Source organism: Micropterus salmoides, unplaced genomic scaffold (assembly GCF_014851395.1).
Source record: "Micropterus salmoides isolate LMB-PRFRI ecotype aquatic unplaced genomic scaffold, ASM1485139v1 Ms_hic_scaffold_4, whole genome shotgun sequence".
Classification (NCBI taxonomy): Eukaryota; Metazoa; Chordata; class Actinopteri; order Centrarchiformes; family Centrarchidae; genus Micropterus; species Micropterus salmoides.
In genome coordinates this window covers 40,040,896-40,061,633 of record NW_024043372.1, presented here as the reverse complement: position 1 = coordinate 40,061,633, position 20,738 = coordinate 40,040,896, and the positions used below count along the sequence as shown (strand labels likewise).

The window sequence follows — 20,738 nt, the reverse complement described above, 5'->3', positions numbered from 1 at the left end:
CGCCACCGACGCAGTGTCTCGTTCCCCTTCTCAGGGAACAAAGGTTACATACGTAACCCAAGCGTTCAACCTCCTCGCTTTCTTTTCTCCAAGTAATGTCCAGTTTTGTCAGGTTTTTATATAAATATGAAGTCGTAGTCCAACAGAGCTAACAACGCTAACAACAACACTGGAGCCGGACGTGCACGTAAGCTAGCTGCTGAGAAGCTCCAGTGAAGATAAATCAACGTTGAAATCCCAAAAACTAAAGTAAAAACCTAATTTAATAAAAGCAGATATCTCCGAGCACCTCCCGCGAGTAAACGGCGTAGTGGTATCCTGTGTAAGTGATTGTGGTGAAAAGGGCTCTGTATTTTCATGTTTAAGATCAGGGGAAGGCCTGTTCTGTGTGGGTGTGTGTGGTGGAGGAGCTAAACCCTGTTCTTGTACCCTGTTCTGGTAAGAAATTAAACTGAAAGAACCTTGTGACATTACAGAATATACAGTATATGATAGTGTTCCATCCATCCCTCCCCCTCACCTCTTGATCCAAGTCATCATAATCATAACTGTCTCCATAAATGTTGACATCCAGGTTTTCCCAGTCCATCTCACTGTTCAGGTCGTAGTTCTCAAGTTCAAAAGCCTCTTCATCTAGCTCACCAGGAGGGGCGGCCTTGCCAGGGCAGGGGCCCAGGAAGACCAGGATCAAGGCAAGAGCCAACATGAGAGACTGCAGAGACATCCCCAGCTCAAACATGGAGACTACCTGCTGACATCAAGAGAGGTGAGGGTTTCCTTTAATGCTGTCAATATGTTTCCAGGAATTCTGATTAAAATCCCAATACCAATGTTAAATCAAGTTTGAGTTATCAAAGCAGTTCAGCTGTTATCTTGTCATACTCTCATGGATATTGTGCCCCATATGCACTCTTCAACCTGTTCCTCTGACATCCTACCTGCTTAACACTGGTTATTTGGAGTGTAGGTCCATACATTTGTCAAATGATTAACTCCTCCCTTGCTATTGGCTCTGTACCACTTTATTTCAGTCATGCAATTGTCCAACTACACCTTAAAAAGCTTGATCTTTCTGTTATTAACACCTATCAGCCTATCTTACAAGTGTTTAATACCCGACTGATAAGTTATATGAGGTACATACTAGTGTTTATTTTTGTAATTTACCATGGCTTGTGTGCCATGCCAAACAGTGCACCACTCACTATCCCAGGCTGTTTGTGTTTGCATTATGTAAGAGTCTACAGCTAAGCACATGATAAGTTAAAGTAAACACAAATACTCATAAGTTAGTTTCAGTTACATTTTATTTTAGGTTGCAAGTTTGAACATGGAAGTTCCGAGACGTTGGAATGCAACATTACGCTGCCCCCAGAGACAAAGTAGTAGAAGGCAAAGAAGCCACACACTGTTACCGAGACAGCATGCACAGCAATTGTCCACAAAATGCTGGGCCAACAAGCAGCAAAAGAAATTGCAAAGGTTCTGCTGTCGGACTCTACAGTACAATTGTAAGGCGAATCAATGACATGTCTGCAAATATTGAAAGCCTGGTTTTGGAAAAAATCTAAATTTTCCTTACAAATTGATGAATCAACAGACGTCACTGGGCATGCTCATCTCTGGCTAATGTTTGATTTGTGGATGTCAACCATAACAGGGAGAATTTTTTAGTTTGCAAACCAATGCCTAACAGAACAACAGGAGATTTATCTTGTGACAACTGAGTGTCTTCAACAGGGAGGATTAAGATGTGTAAGTGTCTGGCCTGATGGGGCTGCTGCCATGACGGGTAGTGCCAAGGACTTTATCAATAGGGTCAGAGGTGTGGCTGTTAAAGAGCCGTCTGTTTTAGATTCTATGCAAGGAAATGGGAGCAGAACATCATAGCTTGGGCAGGCTTGAGATGTTTCCCTTGTGCAGAGAACATTCAAACAGCTGCATTCTCAGATTCTAAATTCTCAATGAGAGATTTAGTCACTATTTTTCATTCATCCATTTGTCTTTTGCGCATTTTGACTTGGTCTGTGACCCTTGGGAGTTCATGTGCTCTGGAAAGCTCAAAAGACATGCCACTGTTGGCGCAAAAGCAACTCAATCAGGGAAGATCGCAAATTAAATATAAAATTTTAAGACACAGCTTTAGATAGGTTTGGGATATTGCTGGAGAAAGAGTACCCAATAGCTGCAAGTTGCGCAGTGGCAATTCTGCTACCCTTCTCTACAACATATTTGTGCAAACTCAGCTTTTTAAGCCTAACTTACATCAATAACAAGTACAGGGAGCAACTGAGTACTGTGGACCAGGAGCTCCATGTCTGCCTCTCATCCATCCCTGCCAGAATAGGCAGGTTGAGTGTAACGTTTCAGGCTCAGGTTTCCCATCAGTAAGTAAGTAAGTCACATTTATATCCACTTATGGTGTGTGTGTGTATGTACAACCTAAAAACAGCTGGGTTATTTCATCTACCCAACCGCTTATGAAAAATTGTACCCATTATGGGTTATTCATATGGTTATTTTGTGAAACTCATGCGTTCCATCAACCCAACATACATCGGTTGACCCAGCACGTGGGTTGTTTGTGCTTCCAAAGGCGTAACTGGGCGGATGTGGCTCAGGAGATAGAGTAGGTTGCCTCTTAATTAGAAGGGTCGTGGTTTAATCCTGGCTCCTCCAGGCTGCATGTTGATGGGCAAGATACTGAACCCTGAATTCCCTCTGGTTGCTGTTCCACCTGTGTGTGAATGTTAGTTTCTGTTTAGGCTCAGTGAATGAATGTGTGTGAATGGTAAAAGCGCTTTGAGTGGTCGAAAAGACTAGACAGGCGCTATACAAGTACGGACCATTTACATCACATCATCATCAAAGTCCACACACTGAGCAATCGTCACAGTAGAGATCCCGCCTGGTCATCCAGCGAGGCAAATAAATAAAAAAAGGTTTGTGTACACTACATGTCTAATTCACATTGTCTGTGTTGCGTTACCTATTAAAGTAGTATCTTTATATATTCGAGGATAGTTAGTTGGTTTGGCTAACAACGTAGCTAAAATTAGCCATTTAGCCGTTATCATGGAAGCACAGATAGCCTACAGCTTATCCGTTAGGACTGAATTATATTAATGAACTAGACTAGGCTGTTGAAGGCTAATGCTGATTTGTTAATGCTAAACTGGATTGCTAAACTTCATGCAAGCTCTCATTTCAGCCTCTCTCTTAAACAAGCAGTAAATGCTCCCGTCTCTTTAAGCCTCCCCCCAAAAGCCCGCTGTGTTCTGATTGGCCGAGATCCTGAAGCAGAATGATTATGCCGCTCAGCAGTACAGACAGACTAAGCATAGGAGTTGCCAGTTATTATTGAGGATGCAGGCAAATTACCATACATGGAAAACCAGCTCTGTTTGACATCATTAAGAGTCAAGAGTAGAGCTTTGGCCCTGTTTACCATGAACATCTGACACTGAAACATTATACATAAGACAGAAAATATAAGAAGCCTAATAAGTCTCCTTTAATGTGTGTGTGTGTGTTGGCAAATTCTAACCCACCAAACAAACTCAGAGGCGGCTCTCACACACCTAATTTCTCGCCTTAACTAAACCATCGCCCTAGTTACAGCCCAGCTACCTGTCTGCAGGCATAACGCGCATTATATGCTAACAAAAAAGGTGGATGTAAATCTCTGCAGGTAGCCTACAACAGCTGTTCTGTCGAATAATGCATTCACCTCTTAAGCTCCTTATCAGAAACGTCGCTGATCAAACGCAGTTATCACCTCAAATTGTTTGCTGAATCTCAAGGAATGCTACATCTACTAAGTGTCATAATGTATTGATGACTCTAAACTGCCTTTAATATGTACTTCGAATCAATCATCCCCACTGATGAACCCCACAAAGAATAGTATAACGTTATCCTTTTTAAACAGTAGAGGTGCACGGCTCTCCTCGGGAGAGACAGCTAGCTCAAATAGTGGCATCGATTCAATTCAATTAAATTCAATTAAATTTTCAATTCAATTCAATTTTATTTATATAGCGCCAAATCACAACAACAGTTATTCACAGCGCTTTTCATAAAAGAGCAGGTCTAGACCGTACTCTGTGATGATATTTACAGAAGCCCAACAGTTCCCACCAAGAGCAAGCACTAGGCGACAGAGGCAAGGAAAAACTTCCTTTTAAGAGGCAGAAACCTCGAGCAGAACCATGGCTCAGGGTGGGCGGCCATCTGCCTCGACCGGTTGGGGGTGAAGGAGAGAGAGAGGGAGAGAGAGAGCGAGAGAGAGAGAGAGAGCAGGAGAGGAATAGAGAGAAAAAGAGAGGGATATAAGGAGAGAGAGAGAGGGGAGGGAGGCAGCCTACACAATATACACACAGAGGTACAGACAGTGAAGGTGATGTTGCTATAGACTAAATGAAAAATGGTACAGATATTTATAATAGTGTTAATGGTAACAATCGTAATGTTAATGATTATAATAACAATAAGACTAGCAACAATAGTCGTTACAGCAGAGGGTGTCGAGCAGGAACACAGGGGCAGCAGGTGACCCGCAACCACAGATCCAGACTCCACAGCTCCAGAGCCAGAAAACCTGCAGGAAGTGATAGGAGAGAGGAGAGAGACGAGAAAGAACAAGACTACCAGAAAGGGGAGAAGTTGTGTTAGTAACATGCAATAATGGGATGAGGTTGCATACAGAGGGAGAGAAAGAAGAGGAGAGAGGAGCTCAGTGCATCATGGGAAATCCCCCGGCAGTCTAGGCCTATAGCAGCATAACTAAGGGATGGTCAGGACTCACCTGAGCCAGCCCTAACTATAAGCTTTATCAAAGAGGAAAGTCTTAAGCCTACTCTTAAATGTGGAGATGGTGTCTGCCTCCTGAACCCAAACTGGAACCTGGTTCCACAGGAGAGGAGCTTGATAGCTGAACGCTCTGGCTCCTAGTCTACTTTTGGAGACTCTAGGAACCACAAGTAACCCTGCATTCTGGGAGCGCAGTGCTCTGGTGGGGTAGTAAGGTACTATGAGCTCTTTAAGATAAGATGGTGCCTGACCATTAAGAGCTTTGTAGGTAAGAAGGATGATTTTAAATTCTATTCTGGATTTTACTGGAAGCCAATGCAAAGAAGCTAAAACAGGAGAAATGTGATCTCTTTTCCTGGTTCCTGTCAGAACACGTGCTGCAGCATTCTGGATCAGCTGAAGAGTCTTAATGGACTTTTTCGAGCAGCCTGATAATAAGGAATTGCAGTAATCCAGCCTAGAAGTAACAAATGGACTAGTTTTTCTGCATCATTTTTAGACAGGATGTTCCAGATTTTCGCAATATTACGTAGGTGAAAAAAGGCGGTCCTTGAAATTTGCTTAATGTGAGACTTAAACGACATGTCCTGATCAAAGATAACTCCAAGATTCCTCACAGTGGTGCTGGAGGCCAGGGCGATGCCATCCAGGGAAACTATATCTTTAGATAATGCGTCACGGAGGTGCTTAGGCCCCAGAGCAATAACTTCAGTTTTATCTGAGTTTAACATTAGAAAATTACAGGTCATCCAGGTTTTAACATACTGAAGGCACATTTGAAGTTTAGCTAACTGATGAGTTTCATCTGGCTTGATCGATAGATATAACTGAGTATCATCTGCATAACAATGAAAGCTTATGGAATGTTTCCTGATAATATTGCCTAAAGGAAGCATATATAAAGTGAAGAGGATTGGTCCGAGGACAGATCCTTGAGGAACTCCATGACTAACTTTGGCATGCATGGAGGACTCATCGTTAACATGTACAAACTGAAATCGATCTGATAAATAGGACTTAAACCAGCTTAGAGCGGTTCCTTTAATGCCAATGAAATATTCCAGTCTCTGCAATAGGATCTGATGGTCAATGGTATCAAATGCAGCACTAAGATCTAATAAAACCACAAGTCCTTTGTCTGATGCAATAAGGAGGTCGTTAGTCATTTTCACCAGTGCTGTCTCTGTGCTATGATGAGCTCTAAATCCTGACTGAAAATCCTCAAATAAACTATTGCTCTGTAGAAAGTCACACAGCTGTTTAGCTACTGCTTTCTCCAGAACCTTAGAGAGAAATGGAAGGTTAGATATAGGTCTATAGTTGGCAAAAACATCCGTATCAAGTTTGGGCTTTTTCAGAAGAGGTTTAATTACAGGTACTTTAAAGTACTGTGGTACATAGCCTGTTGATAAAGATAGATCATCATATCTAGTATAGAGGTGCTGACTAAGGGTAAAACTTCTTGAAGCAGCCTAGTCAGGATGGGGTCTAAGAGGCAGGTTGATGGTTTAGATGAAGAAATTATTGAAGTTAGTTGGTAAAGATTGAGGGAAGCAAAACAGTCTAAACATGTATCTGGTTCTACAGCTGTTTCTAAGGTTCCTGAGTTAAGAGATAAGTCGGTGCCAGTTGAGGGCAGGTCTTGGTGAATTTTGTCTCTAATAGCTAGAATTTTATCATTAAAGAAGCTCATGAAATCGTAACTACTGAGAGCTATGGGAATACTTGGCTCAATAGAGCTGTGACTCTCTGTCAGCCGGGCTACAGTGCTGAAAAGAAACTTTGGGTTGTTCCTATTTTCCTCTATTAATGACGAGTAGTACGCTGCTCTAGCATTACAGAGGGCCTTCCTATAAGTTTTAAGACTATCTTGCCAAATTAAACGAGAATTTTCCAGTTTGGTGGAACGCCAATTCCTCTCAAGTTTCCGCGATATTTGCTTTAATTTGCGAGTTTCAGTATTATACCATGGAACTAACCGTCTTTGTTTTATTATTTTCTTTTTTAGAGGGGCTACAGAGTCGAGTGTCATTCGCAGCGAGCCTGCAGCACTATCAACAAGATGATCGATTTGGGAGGGACTGAAACTAGCATAGGGGTCCTCCGTTACTTTGTGACTAGATACTATCTCCGTGCTCCTCGGTGTGACAGTTTCAGGCAGACCCATAGGAAAGCAAAATCCAAGATGAGATCTCATAGTTTCCTTCTTTTCTCCTAGGCACAAATGAGCTGCTTTTAATACCAAGCTGAGACCAAAGGCCTTTTCTCCAACTTCTCAAATTCTCAAAACAAGAGATCTCTAACTGATCTTAAATAAGTCTTGTTTAAGTCTCCTGAGCATTGGACCATGAGATCAGAGAAAGAGCTCAAAGAAAACTCAGCTATGTCTCCTGGGATCTCATAATTCTTCTCAAATATGTCTCAGTTTTCTCATATTGGTCTCAGGAGCAAAAACTCATCTCTGTGTTAATCTGATCAAAAGATGCGACCTCTACAGTATCTTAAAAAAGCGTAATTTCAGTCTCCAGAATGTGGATCAGAAAAAAGCTCCAAGATATTTCTCAGTTTTGTCTTAGTGACCCCACTTAGGGGTTATTTTACTCAAGTACTTTACTTACGTCAAATGTTGAGGTTGAGTATTTTCTTTTTATGGGGATTTGTACTTTTACTCCCCTTCATTTTAAATCCTTATTGTATTTATTGTTAATTATCTGTTACAAGTTAGTGAGAAAAATAAAATTAATTTTGACATTGAAAGTAATGCACTTTCAAATGTTTTCCAATTGGTTAAGGTAGTCACAGCCAGCATAACTAGAACACCCAATACTTTGACATGATGATTAGGGATTAATTCATTATGGACCGAATGCACGCAAGAACTGAGATACAACATGTATCTGTCATACAGAATGAGCACTTTTACTTTTGATACTTAGGTACATTCACTATGGAATACTTTTATATCTTTTACTTGACTTTAATTGTGGACATGATATTTCTCCTCTTTTAAGTAAAGGAAAATTGCACTCTATTTAAAGACAATCAGTCCTTCACTGTTAATTTTAGCTGGATGGCGCAGTGGCAGTATTGCCACCCTTTAAACAGCAGAGGTTCAAATCCAGCTCAGGGCCTCCAGCACGGTTGTCCAAGCACAGACAGTGATGTGATACAAACATATCCCCAGAGCTCCCAACAGCTTTTTAGGAGCAATAAGCAAGACATTAATGAACTCAAACATACAACGATGAGATCTCATCTGTTACTTTCACTTATCCTATTGTAATCTCATTTCAGTATCCATTTGTCTTACCCAAGTCTCAAAACCTCAATCTCTCTTCATCTCATCCTTAGTGTTTTCTCAGGAGTTAAAGAAAAGACTATTCTGAGCAAAAGATTTTTCCTCTGGGGAACTCCGCAGCTGCTCCCCCCTTTGAAAAAGAGTGACAAAGCGTAGTTATTTGACGCGTCTGTGTGAGACGCAGCAGACTTATAGCCTCCCTTGTGTTGCTGCAACGTAGGAAACGGGGGCGTTTCATACGGATGCTTTGTCACGCTGTCTGAAAGCGTCAGTTATGACGCATTGAGATGAGAATGTGTTGGGTATCTGCATGTAGAAATGTCCAAAAGGCTCAGACAGGCTGAGCCTCAACTCCGTGTAGCTGAGCGAGGCTAACAGACGGCGGACCGAGTGCTAGCAGTGGCAGCGGCTAAAGGCGCCTGTCAATCAAAGCGGCCACACCCCTAATAATGCAGAACTTTAAGGCTTAATATAATTTAAACAGAAGGCTTAATATAATTTAAACAGAAGGCTTAATATAATTTAAACAGGTGAGTTATAAAAAAATTCACCCTCCTCACAATTGTCACAAAGGGCAAAATTAGCGATATGCACTAAAACCATTTTTTGAACCAGACTGTAAACACATGTTGTAAACTGTAAACAGACTATAAACACAAAATGTTCGTCCATCCTTTGGCAGAGAGGGATGGTAGATTTTGAGAATGCTGGGAAGCGTTGACAGAGCTATTACAGAAATACCAAATTCAACTGCCCAATCTGCCAGAGAGCTCCCTAGATCACCATCACTATGACTGTACTGTTCTCCAAGATCAGGCAGATCCTCAACAGAAGCTACAGTCTCTTCATATACTTCCTTATCCTCAGCATGAAGACCCTGATCACTTTCGTCATCACTAAATAGTATCTCAGATTCTTCTGAATCATCAACATAAACACCTAACTCTAAATTGGCATCCACAAATCCCTCCCCTATCCAGCTCATTTCCAATCAGTTCACAGTCTTTAATGCCCTTCTTTGTGCATTGCCCCTATCATTGTACATCCAAGCCTTTTTATACCGTGACTTTCCTCAAACTATTGTCCTTCATCCTGAAACAGACAAAGAAGAATATACCAAATTACAAAATTGTTTATTTAACGTTACATATATTTATTTAGATTAAAATGAGAATGAAATATCAATGACAAGAGCTAAGCTATTTTGCAATTAAATATAGATTACATTAGGGTGATAGATTGTGGCAAAAATCATAATCACAATTATTCTGGTAAATATTGAGATCACAATTATTTAAAACAATTACTGACTTAGGAAACATCCTGCATTTATTGAACTTTTAAAATTGAATTCTTATTTTTTTTTAAATAATAATGCATTTACCCAAAATCCCAAATAGTCCATGAAATAAGAAATAGTAATCCAATAGTATTAATTTTAAAGACAGCAATGCCGTGTTTCCCCAGGTTGGGGATGGGCCACTGAGGGGGCTCCATGTCTGTGTGTATTAGTCAACCTTACACACGCAGTAGAGCAGAACAGGTGACATATGAACTACTTGAGCTGAAGACAACTAAATGTAAATGCTCCGTATTTGTATAGCACCTTTCTAGTCTTTGACATGCAGCCTAGGATTGAACCGCTGACCTTCTGATTAACAGGTAACCCACTCTATCTCCTGAGCCACAGCCAGCCAAAACTAGCAATTTCAAAATTATTTCAAGATTAGTGACACTGCACTGATATAGATAATCTTATAAAACGTAAAGTTTTTTTCCTGTGTGTTTGAAATTTAAAGAGAGCTGCACGGCCATGGCGTGATGGTTGCATGCGCATCTCCAAATGCCGCTAAAATCAAAAATCCTGCTGTTACTTTTCAAAACTACATTAAGTTAACGTTAGCTAATCTATATCATGGCATATGTCACTTAGATGGAAATAATACCGTTCTCTAATGTCATCTAAATTTAATAGCAAAATAGGTTAACCTAAAATAGCATTCTTTTCACCAGCTTACTCCAAAATAGCAGCTTTTTAATAGCCTATAACGATTAGCTAGCTAGCTAGCTAGCTAACGTTAGCTTATACCTAGCCTAGCCCCATCCTTACAGTAACATTCAAGCTAGACTCCCGACCTCTCCCGATAGAACGTTGTCTTTGTGAGCTAACAGCAAATGTACTGACTAAAACAGTAACGTTTTCATAAACATCAAATGATTGTTTCTCACTTACCACTTCTTTGCTGGTTTGTTGCCATAGTGCGCTGGGCAACTTGCTGTTCCACAAACTAGACCGTGAGTGCAGTGATTCAGCACTCTCTCTTTTTTCTCAGTAGCCTCGACCATTGGCTCATTCCAGTGATGCTGCAGTCCACTGCATTACGCAGCCTACATTGAGTGGATACGTTGATAAATTCAATTGATTGACATCAGGGAGGAGGCCTCGGGGAAGACCCAGGACTAGGTGGAGAGATTATATCTCCACACTGGCCTGGGAACGCCTTGGGATCCCCCAGCCAGAGCTGGTTAATGTGGCTCGGGAAAGAGAAGTTTGGGGTCCCCTGCTGGAGCTGCTGCCCCCGACCCCGGATAAGCCGATGAAGATGGATGGATGGATGGACATCAGAACGTTAACGCCCACTATTTTGCGGGCCTTGTTTCAGAATTAAAATTCCCATTAATTTTTCCTTTTCAGAAGATCACCATTTCAAGACGGCTTGAATGGCGCTAAATCCCTACAGGATCATGACATTATTTGAATTAATTCTAAACAAAAAATAAATAAATCTTAAAACGTTTTTTTCTTTTTTCTTTTTACTGGCAAGGTACAAAAATAGTGGAGGAGGTGCCTAGATTTTGTATTTTAAAAACAGAAAAAGAAAACTCAACATGGCCCTAATTTTTTTTATTTGTTTCTTTACAAATACAAGTTATTGAAATATGCATTTAAATAATTATTAACCCCTTACTCAAAAATATCTGAAATTAAACTGTGGGACAAGACTGGTCATACATCTGTGGCCCACATTTCTAATTTGACAACTGGTCCAAATACAACACTCAACAACTGGCCTATATTTTGTTTGCCGCCTTAAAGGCGGTGCCATTGTCTGCCATGTTCGGTTCATATGCCTTATGCCATTGCCGATTCAGTGCGAGCAGTGCCAGTTTTAAGCCAAATCTGGGCCAAATGTCACTGCTATGTGGGTACTTAGGTTACTGCCGACAATGATAGGTGACCTTATCCCTATGGATAGCAAGCATTGGGAACTTCTACTCCTCCTACATTTGTGCATGGAGTTCATCTTTTCTTACAATACAGACGTTGGTCCAGGTACAATATATTTATGGCCAACATTGAGGGATTTAAAGAGATCCAAAGTGGTCTAGAAGGTATTCATCTTTTTAGTGAATTGTATGTGCCAGCCTGGGTTACATTTAAGGGAACTGAATATAGAGAAGGCACCATATTCCTGTCCTATGATCCATATGGAGAGCCTCAGTTTGGTGTCATACAATCAGTTTTACTACTGGAGCAAACATCACATACACCAACAATAAAGCTTGTTGTAAAGAAGTAGGAAACACAGTAGTTTGATAGGCATTTATTTGCATACAGTGTGATTCCCACTGCTGTAGATGTGGGAGAGCTGCTTGATCACCATCCCATCCATGCAGTCAAGTTGCACAGAGAGGATAATGACAGTTTATACATTTCCCTGCGCTATAGACTTTTTTAATAATAATCAGCTGACTGCCACCAGGTGTGACACTAGTAAATAGTATTTTGACAGGTTTATAAATGTTGAAAGGGCCTAGCTTGACATTGTCCGACCATATTAGTTTAGTTTTTAGCCATACATGCTGTGTAAAGTTCCCATTGCTTGAGGATGATCAGTATTGGATTAATGGGATGGGAAGAACTACTGGAACTACTTCTGGGATGGGATGACATTACCAAACTACTGGGATGTTCTTGAAATGACTACTGGGATGTTATAAGTTGTACTGTAAGTATTTTTTGGTTTAATCACTTAATGTCTATCTGCTCCATATACAGTCTTAGTCACAATTATGTTTTAGAAGTCACTTTTTTATAGACACCTGCATGGTCCACGAAAGGAACGTGTCACGTTTTACACCTAAAAACAGGGCACTTGGGTACAGAATTTCTGAGCAGTTCTGTGTCTGAAAACATGTGCACTCTGTTTCCAAATGTATTGTAACGAATGCCGGGGAGTGCACCCCACTGGTCTCGAACCCGGGTCCCCATACGTGCTTCCTAAACGCAACACCAAGAGGGGCAGCTACGCTTGGCAGAGCAGTTAGTTAGCCTCGTATACCGCCCAGAGTTTGCTACAGTATACATTCTGTGAGAATGCCAGCCAGTACACATCTGTCACGCCATGCATACTGTATGCAGTCTTCTGAGTCCACTAGTCTAATGTAAAGACATGCACAGTTTTATATCTTGACCCCCACCCCATCTGTCACCTTGTTCACTATCCATCCAGGAGTTTACATTACTGATGCTTAGCAAGCTATTCTAGTTGGCTGCCACTGTTATATTGACCTGGATTTTCTGCATAGGTTGAACCTGCTGTTGTGCCTGCTATCCCACCTACAATCTCTGATGTCACACCCCATGGAGGAACAAGCAGCAGCTGTGGTACCAGTAAATCAGCTGATACAGACAATACACATCATTCCACAATTTGTAAGTTCCACTTTAAGACTTGGGTGTCACTTTGTTTACTCAACACTAGGCTGGGCAATTAATCAAAGCCAAAATTTAGACACAAAGGGACTGCCTTTCTAAACTTAATGTTTAAAAGAAAAGAAATCTATTTGCACGTATTATAATCAAGTATTTTCCACAATCGAACCTCAATGGTCGAACGGTTGTACTGTTCTAGGCATTTGGTAACAGGAAACAATTGTCACATTATTGGTCAGGATATTTATATATTTAACGGCATTTCCAATGAGGGCATGTAATACTTATTTCTTCCACTTGGGGGAGCTCAGGTTACATGAGGAAAGCTTGGATTAATCCAAGATCGTCTCTCCTTAGGAACCGGGGAATTTTTGTTGATTCATCCTTAAATTCAAGCCGGCAGTTAAGAGTAAAACATTCCTTTGTCATCATTTCTAAAGGAATTTTGTAGGAAAGTATTATGAACAAGCATTGATTATATTAGATCATCACAGAGTACGGTCTAGACCTGCTCTTTTATGAAAAGCGCTGTGAGATAACTGTTGTTGTGATTTGGCGCTATATAAATAAAATTGAATTGAATTGAATTAGATGAAGGAGTGTCTTGCTGAAAATAAAAACACTACAAGTAACTTCTTTTCAGCACTAATATCAACAACAGATAGCAACAACAGTTTTGATAGGCTGTTCAGGGAAATGCTAATAGCTGGGTTGTGTTCCTTTGTCAGTTTAACAGTCAGGCCCCGCGTTATCAGCTTCGGAATCAAAAGGGTGCCAGTTTTATGGTCGGATAGCACTTAGAGAAAGCAACTTTGACCCCCTGCTCCTCTGTGGGAGAGAAAAAGGAATTTGGAGTAGTTCCAAATTTATTCAATACAAAAATGCACAAATCCACATCGTTGTTCACTACAAGATAATGTCATCACAACCAGTCAGAGACGTGTCCTCGTCCTAATCTTGGTGTCATACCTTGGAGAGAAGTACTTTATTTATTTTTTTTGTTATTTGAAAAGTAAATTAACATGTAGTTTATTTTCATTTCACTTAAGATAAAACAGGGCATTACTTTGAGGTCTGACATTGACCTAGATTTGCTAGGAAGAACTAACAGACTTTTCCAACTGCTACAGCTATTTTTTTGGGATACTACACATTTTCAGAATTACTTTAAAGGGTTAGTTTGAATTATAGGACATAAAGAAAGATGTATGAAATGCTTACCGTCAATATAGCCGATGCAAAGGTATTCATTAATAACCCAAGTCCTGTGTCTTGAATTTTGACTTGGTTATTTTACGTGTACTCAACAAAACTCCCTGCATTTATAAACGGACACAGTCGTTTTATAGAAGAAATAAGTCAACAATACAACTACAATTAGTTTTTTGTGGAGTAAGGTTTTTTAAATGTATCTGTTCCAGCCAACTCACTGGAAGTACTTGATATGGATCATAACCAAATCAAAACTTTGAACACAAGACTCTGGTTATAAATTAATCCCTTCACATTGCCTATATTAATTGTAAGTATTTCATACATCTTTATGTCCTACAATCCAAACTATCCATTTAAATCTAGTTTTCACTTTTTACCTGTGTGATGTGTTTTTTCTGTTTTACAGTCCTACATCAGATATCAAAAAGGCACTGGCATCGTGTTTGGTTCAGTCATTTGCCTGTTTGAAAGACTCATCAAGCAGTGGCAGTGAGTGTTTTTTGAAAAATGTCATTGAGATATTTATTTGGGTTGTCATGATCCTCAAACTGATTCAGGTGATTTTTAATGTTGCCATCCAATGCGATTTTCAATTTAAACTTTCTTTAGTTAACTGGAATCAGCCGAGGGCTCAATACCAGGCCCCCTTCTTTTTTTGCTAGATTTCCAATGTAGATCTCCTGTTTCTGGCGAATCCTCACTAAAGAATACACACTAGGGTTCGTACATGTGAAAATTATTGTCCCGCAGGTCCTTTAAAACGTTTTAAATAAATAATCGGGAATTTGAGGCCTTAAATTTGGCAAAATTTGGCTGGAAGTCACGACCGCGACGCACTGTTAGCCTGTAGGTCTGCTGTTTTTGGCAATGGAGCGTGAAGAAGCATAAACTGAGCTTAAAAGCTAAAACAGTTAACAGACACAATACAGCTCACTCCTCCTAGAAATGCTTCTGTGTTGTTTGATGCCTGCTGTTATGCACTAAGCAGCAGGAACAATAATTGATCTACTTCTCTAAGGACAGACAGACGTACAGTTAAACCCTATTCTAACCGTAGCCCATGCTGTCAAAGTCAAACTCTATTCATTAAAGATTTAGATTTCTTGGCAGGAAATATGTATACCCCAGGACGGAGCCACCAGCCAGCCACTGGATACATCCATATTTCAGTGACTGACAACTTTCTTGTTCTTGTCTTTTTTACATAATGTACCATATCAGACAAACGTCATAGCTTAAAGAATGGTTGAGAAACTATTCTCAGCCCTTCAGCCAAATAGAGACCTACATGCAGAACACGGCAGTCTACAGGGCCAAGTGGATTAGGGACAACAATTGGACCATCAATCAGATCCTCGAAGAGTTCCCTCGCCTAATGACCAAAGGCATGGTAGGTATAGGGGAATATACTCTTACATATGAGGATGCATTGTTTATAACCTTTTATTAGTGTGCCACATTGAATTGGTTTCAAAAATGTGTTTTCCATTTTATAGATTGCACAGGACTTTCTTGTCCTGCATGGGGATGCTGCATCAAAGTTGTTTGAAACTTGGCTACCCATTTATGCTGAGAAGATCCTGTACCTGGCAAGACAGGAGGGGTAGCTGACATTGCCCCTGGATGGATTAACACCAGGTAATATATTCTTGTCTGCAGATCTTGTAAATGCAAGGTTTTCGCTGGGTTTTTAGGGTTCTTATGTGGTTGGGCAGTGGTGCCTTCTCGAACATTTTACACAGTGAAAAACAACATGAGCTCTGAGAATAGTGAGTGATATCATCATAGGAATAGAGTTAAATAAATCTGGGAATTTTATGCAATTTTATGCGATCAAATTGCGGGGATTATGAAATTATGCAAGCCCCGCATATTTTGCGCAGAAATCAGCAATTTATGCAGCAAAAGTTCGGCGTATTTGAAAAAATGCACCCCCGCATAAATTTGAGGACTTTGGCTGATTATGCATTGAATTATGCGATGAGTTAAATGTAGTTATTAATTGATGTAATTGACAGATTGAATGAATTGAATTGAACAAGATTTATGAGCAAGTCACTCAGTAAATCAGAATTGATTTGGCAAATTTGACTTGCATTACCAGATCGCCATTACCCTCCGCTTCCATAGGGAGGCGTTAACAGACTGGTGACAGCAAGAAAAAATGCAAGCAAAACAAGCCATGGTCAGCTATAATCAGAGTCTCCATGTACTCATGCTGCTAACAGACAAGTCCACTCTTAAGCACATTAATAGCCCTTTGTGAACGTTTCTGTGGTACCGCGATGTTTTAGCTGAGCTAGTGACTCTGAGGCTGTGGGGTGTGTGTGTGCGTGCGCAGCTCTGCTGTTGTCATCTTAACATTGTCAGCCTTAAATATCTTGTACAACTCAGAATATAGCACGGTTAGTTAAGGGTGTGTGTGACATGTTTACTGCCACAGAAATGTAGTGACTGTACTCCGGTACTTTTTTAAATACTTAGATCTCTGCCGCCTTCCGGTCCAATAATAGGAGGATTAACTAAACTACAAACTAACCAGCTGCAGGGCGGGAATTAACTGCACCTAACAGTTAGCATGGGTTTTATTTTAGTTGGATATTGAATGACAAAATCACAGGTATGCTATTCCACATCGTATTGACACCTATGTCCTCCTACAGATGGTGTTGGGGAACTCGCCCTGAGGCAGCTCCCAGCCTTGCTTCTACCTACAACTTACAAAGTTGGCCGTGGCCGCGGTGACAAAGTGGTTCTCCGCACCAGTCAGGAATGCAGCTTGGCCTTTACCGACCATAAACCTGTAAGTCCTCAAGCACATCTAAAGGGGAAACTTTATTCATTTTATCAACGTATCCGAGTTCAAGAATGTGTGCATGCACACATGCATATCCAGGTTTGTTTTACTATATTTTTGGGGACAGGCATCAAATATAGCCTGACAGTATTCGGAATAGCCGTTCTACAAGCTTACAACGCATAGTCGGTAGACATTTGGTCCTTATTCATTCACACTCTCTCACTTGCTCTCTTGTATTGTTTCTTTTTTAGCCTGGAATAAACATGGTGGGGTACCTCCATGAGGCCAAGGCATGCAAACCATACCCCCACATCCTGACGCTGGAAAATGATCAGAGTGCATTTCAGGCCTTCGTCATAATAGCTGGACAGGCCTTGGAACAAGAAGCACTGCTTTAGGCCATTGATGTCTGCTTCAAGGCATTCTTTGTCTTTGACATTAAATACACAAGTGTGAACATGTGTGGGAATTCATACAGACTGTAATATATGAAATGCCAGGAGGGGAGTCTAAAATGGAAGTTTATTCAAGGTAGAATACTTGCTTGCAATTAGAGCTAATGGCTCTTAAATAGCAGCTTTTTAATAGGAATTTGAATTTGTTCACTGTTGACTGTTGGCCTGTTGAATGTTCAGCCAGTTCATTGTTGTTTTCCTCTGAATGTTTTCCTACCTGAGTGATATGAACTGCACCAGTTCCACTATATTGTTGATATTAATTAATGTAATATAATAATTTTTTTCAAAGATTCCATTATGTTGTTTTGTTTTTGTATTGTTTAAGTGTTTATAGTATAACATATGCATAAATCTAGCATGTATTCTGTTCTAGGTTTGTAGTTTAACAATTTTATAGTTATGGGTATTCTATTGCAATTTATTTTCTTAAATTGTACTGTAATGTGTTAGAATTAATCTGGCATATGGGTTAATTTTACCCAGCATTTGGGTACACTATATAACAAATATGCGAATCAACCCAGAATTGTAATTTATTTGACCCAGCATTTGGGTAGAATATTTAACTCATCTGTTGGGTTAAAAATGACCAACCCATCTTGCTGGGTCAAATTAACTACTGCTGGTCTGGTGCAATATTGATCCAGCGATTGGGTTTTAAAACAACCCAAGTTGGGTTATTTTTAACCCATCATTTTTCTGTGTGTATGTGTGTGTGTTGGCCATCAGAGGGATGCAGATGATAGATTTATTTAATACATTTTAGACTGGGTTGACTCAAGTTTTGTATACTTTTAAAGGGTGCCGTGACTGAAAAAAGTACTGTACTGTACTGGTGGTGATGGATTCATTCTTCTTTGTCTTCAGAGGTAGAAATCATGAACTATTGCTCTCTAACTTAGTGTTAGGGCCCATCCACACTACTGTGTTTTCATTTTAAAACAGACCTTTTGCTATGTTTGCACCTCCTGTCCAGACTAAAACGGCTTAAACGAAGACCTAAAACGGAGTTTCAAAATGCTGCTGATCCTTCGAAGACAAAGATAAACTCTAAAACAGCTAAAACGCTGATGTGGAGGGAGATCGTATTTGTTTTAAAATTCTGTTTTTAAACAAAAACTAAGTAGTGTGGATAGGGCCTCAGTGATGACAATCTATGATAAGTTATATGGGCCCTTTGAAACAACTGTTTACCTTCTGAGATTGCTTAAGAGTTTGGATAGCCCTGTCTGGATCCCTTCCCTTATTAGTGCGCCAAAGGAGTATTATTAGCTGTTTGGTCAGAATGCTAAAGGAATGTTTGCTTTGAAAGCTAACAGGGCTGTGTGAGTGTTGGCTGTTAGTCCTGGGTTTGACAAGGGAGTTGTGGCTATACTGTTGGTTATATCATTATGTCATAAACAGATAAATGATTCCCATGCTCCTGATTAGATCACACAGGTCCATAACAGCTGCATTATGACTGAATGGTAGCCAACAGGAGGACTGACCCTTACCCTACAGACTAGAACTGCAGATAAACAGTTTTACATACAATTTTAAGTTACACTGAACTACAACATGCATACACAGTTGTACTCTGTCATTAAAGTATAGTCTATGAAAACAGAGCCCTTCTTAATTTTAAACAACTCAACTGTAAGCTGTTTGCACACAGGAAGAATTAAGAATTCCAGCAGTGATTAAACCAGCCTCTGCAATTGAGAGAAATATCTGAAATAAAACAGAATAAACCTGCAGTCTCTTGTTTTCATCCAGAAACAGCATATTTACTCAGAAACTACAAAGGTTCATTACTGTCATTGTTTTATGAAGTGACTAGACGAAACATGACTAATGTCAGGAAACAAAATGACATGAGAACTTACTGCTTTGTTTGCGCTGTACCCTCCTAAAGACTCCACAACCCTCATGTCTTCTAATCCTGTTGCTTTTCTTTGCTGCTTTGTGCCCTAGGTGCTCAGACTGGAGAGTCCCTGCAGGCCCCTGCTGTTCACTTGGCCTCCGAATGGCTTGTAGACAATGCGTCATTATGCGGGGAGAGAAGGGTAATGACACGGCCGAGAGGGGGGGGGTTGTGCAGGTCATTTCAGTCAACGTGTACTCAGCTGTCACCCCCTTCAAGACACACACACACACACACACACACACACACATACAGGCCAGAATCACCGCCCTAACCATATAGACCAAAGACTCTAAGAGATGTGTAAATGTGTAAATGATCCAAAAGAGAAAGCAGTTATATTTAGCAGCCAATACACCCTCACCTCCACAAATGTCCTCCAAGCTCACCCCATGTGTTTTAATCCTCAGTGGTGAATTACACTTTTCACTAATCACTTTTATCTCTGAAGTGCACAATGTAAAGTGTATTAGTTTAACCGGTGAACTTCTGCAATGAAAGCAGAGCGTCTGTGTAAATAACACTGCCTGCTCCAAATGAAATCCACATACACATATATTATAGACAAGAGACTAGATTCTTTGTGAACCTTTACTGGAGTGATGAACAGCAGTCTCAAATATCTTTAACAACCCATCAAATACAGCTCAGCTCCTGATTATGAAAACAAGGAGGGGTGAGGATGGCGTTACTCCGTGTCTGCACAGGAGGCGTAGCATGTGCAGCTTGTTAGCAGCAGCAGCTTATGCAATTCGACTGTGTCTACGCAGGATGCATTCAACAGTACTGAATGTAGGTTGTATGTAGATGCTTCTACTAATACTACCAGAGCTGCAGTTAGCGAGCAGAACACCAGGTCAGGTATCCCCCATGTCTTGCTCTCTCACTCTTTATTATAACAGCCCACTTTCTGCAGAAAACACACAGACCTGGCAGCTCTGCATATATAGCTCTGAGCGGTAACACTATGTAAAGTTAAAATGTTTTCTGAGATAGTTTTGAAGTAGATATAGCCAACATGCACTGAAGTTACAACAACTTCCTGTTTCATGGTAAATCATCAATTTTGGACATCACACCACAGGCACACTGTTCCACAAAAACATACCATACAACTTTTAATCATCAATGGGATCAGACTAGACAGAGTAAATTTGAAGTCGATCGGACTAATTCTCTAGGAGGAGCTTGTTATTCGCTAAAAATGACAATCCCATCCATCGTCAACTGCTTATCCTTATCACGGGGGGCTGGAGCCAATACCAGCTGACATTGGGCGAAAGGCAGGGTACACCCTGGACAGGTTGCCAGTCCATTGCAGGGCCACACATAGACAAACAACCACTCATGCTCACACCTAAGGACAATTTAGGGTCACCAATTAACCTAGTCAGTATGTCTTTGGACGGTGGGAGACACAGGGAGAACATGCAAACTCCACACAGAAAGGCCGGGGCAACCGGGATTTGAAACCGCAACCTTCTTGCTGTGAGGCAACAGTGCTAACATTGCTCCAAGAGGCTTTTTGGTAC

The 20,738-nt window shown here is 40.5% G+C and overlaps 1 protein-coding gene across 2 annotated transcripts in view; it reads right to left on the bottom strand.

Moving 5' to 3' along the window:
* The window catches only part of optc (opticin), a 34,853-nt gene extending 15,526 nt beyond the window's left edge, over positions 1 to 19,327 (bottom strand). The window contains exons 1-2 of one of the 2 annotated variants that reach the window (XM_038697937.1): positions 19,169 to 19,327; positions 521 to 748 (exon numbers count right to left, since the gene is read on the bottom strand). In XM_038697937.1, coding sequence (XP_038553865.1) covers positions 521 to 748; positions 19,169 to 19,213 — 273 coding nt within the window. In that variant the 5' untranslated portion in view covers positions 19,214 to 19,327. Of the gene's footprint in view, positions 1 to 520; positions 752 to 19,168 lie in introns of both variants that reach the window. The other variant, XM_038697936.1, reaches the window with a different exon arrangement.
* Positions 19,328 to 20,738: the final 1,411 nt, after the last annotated feature.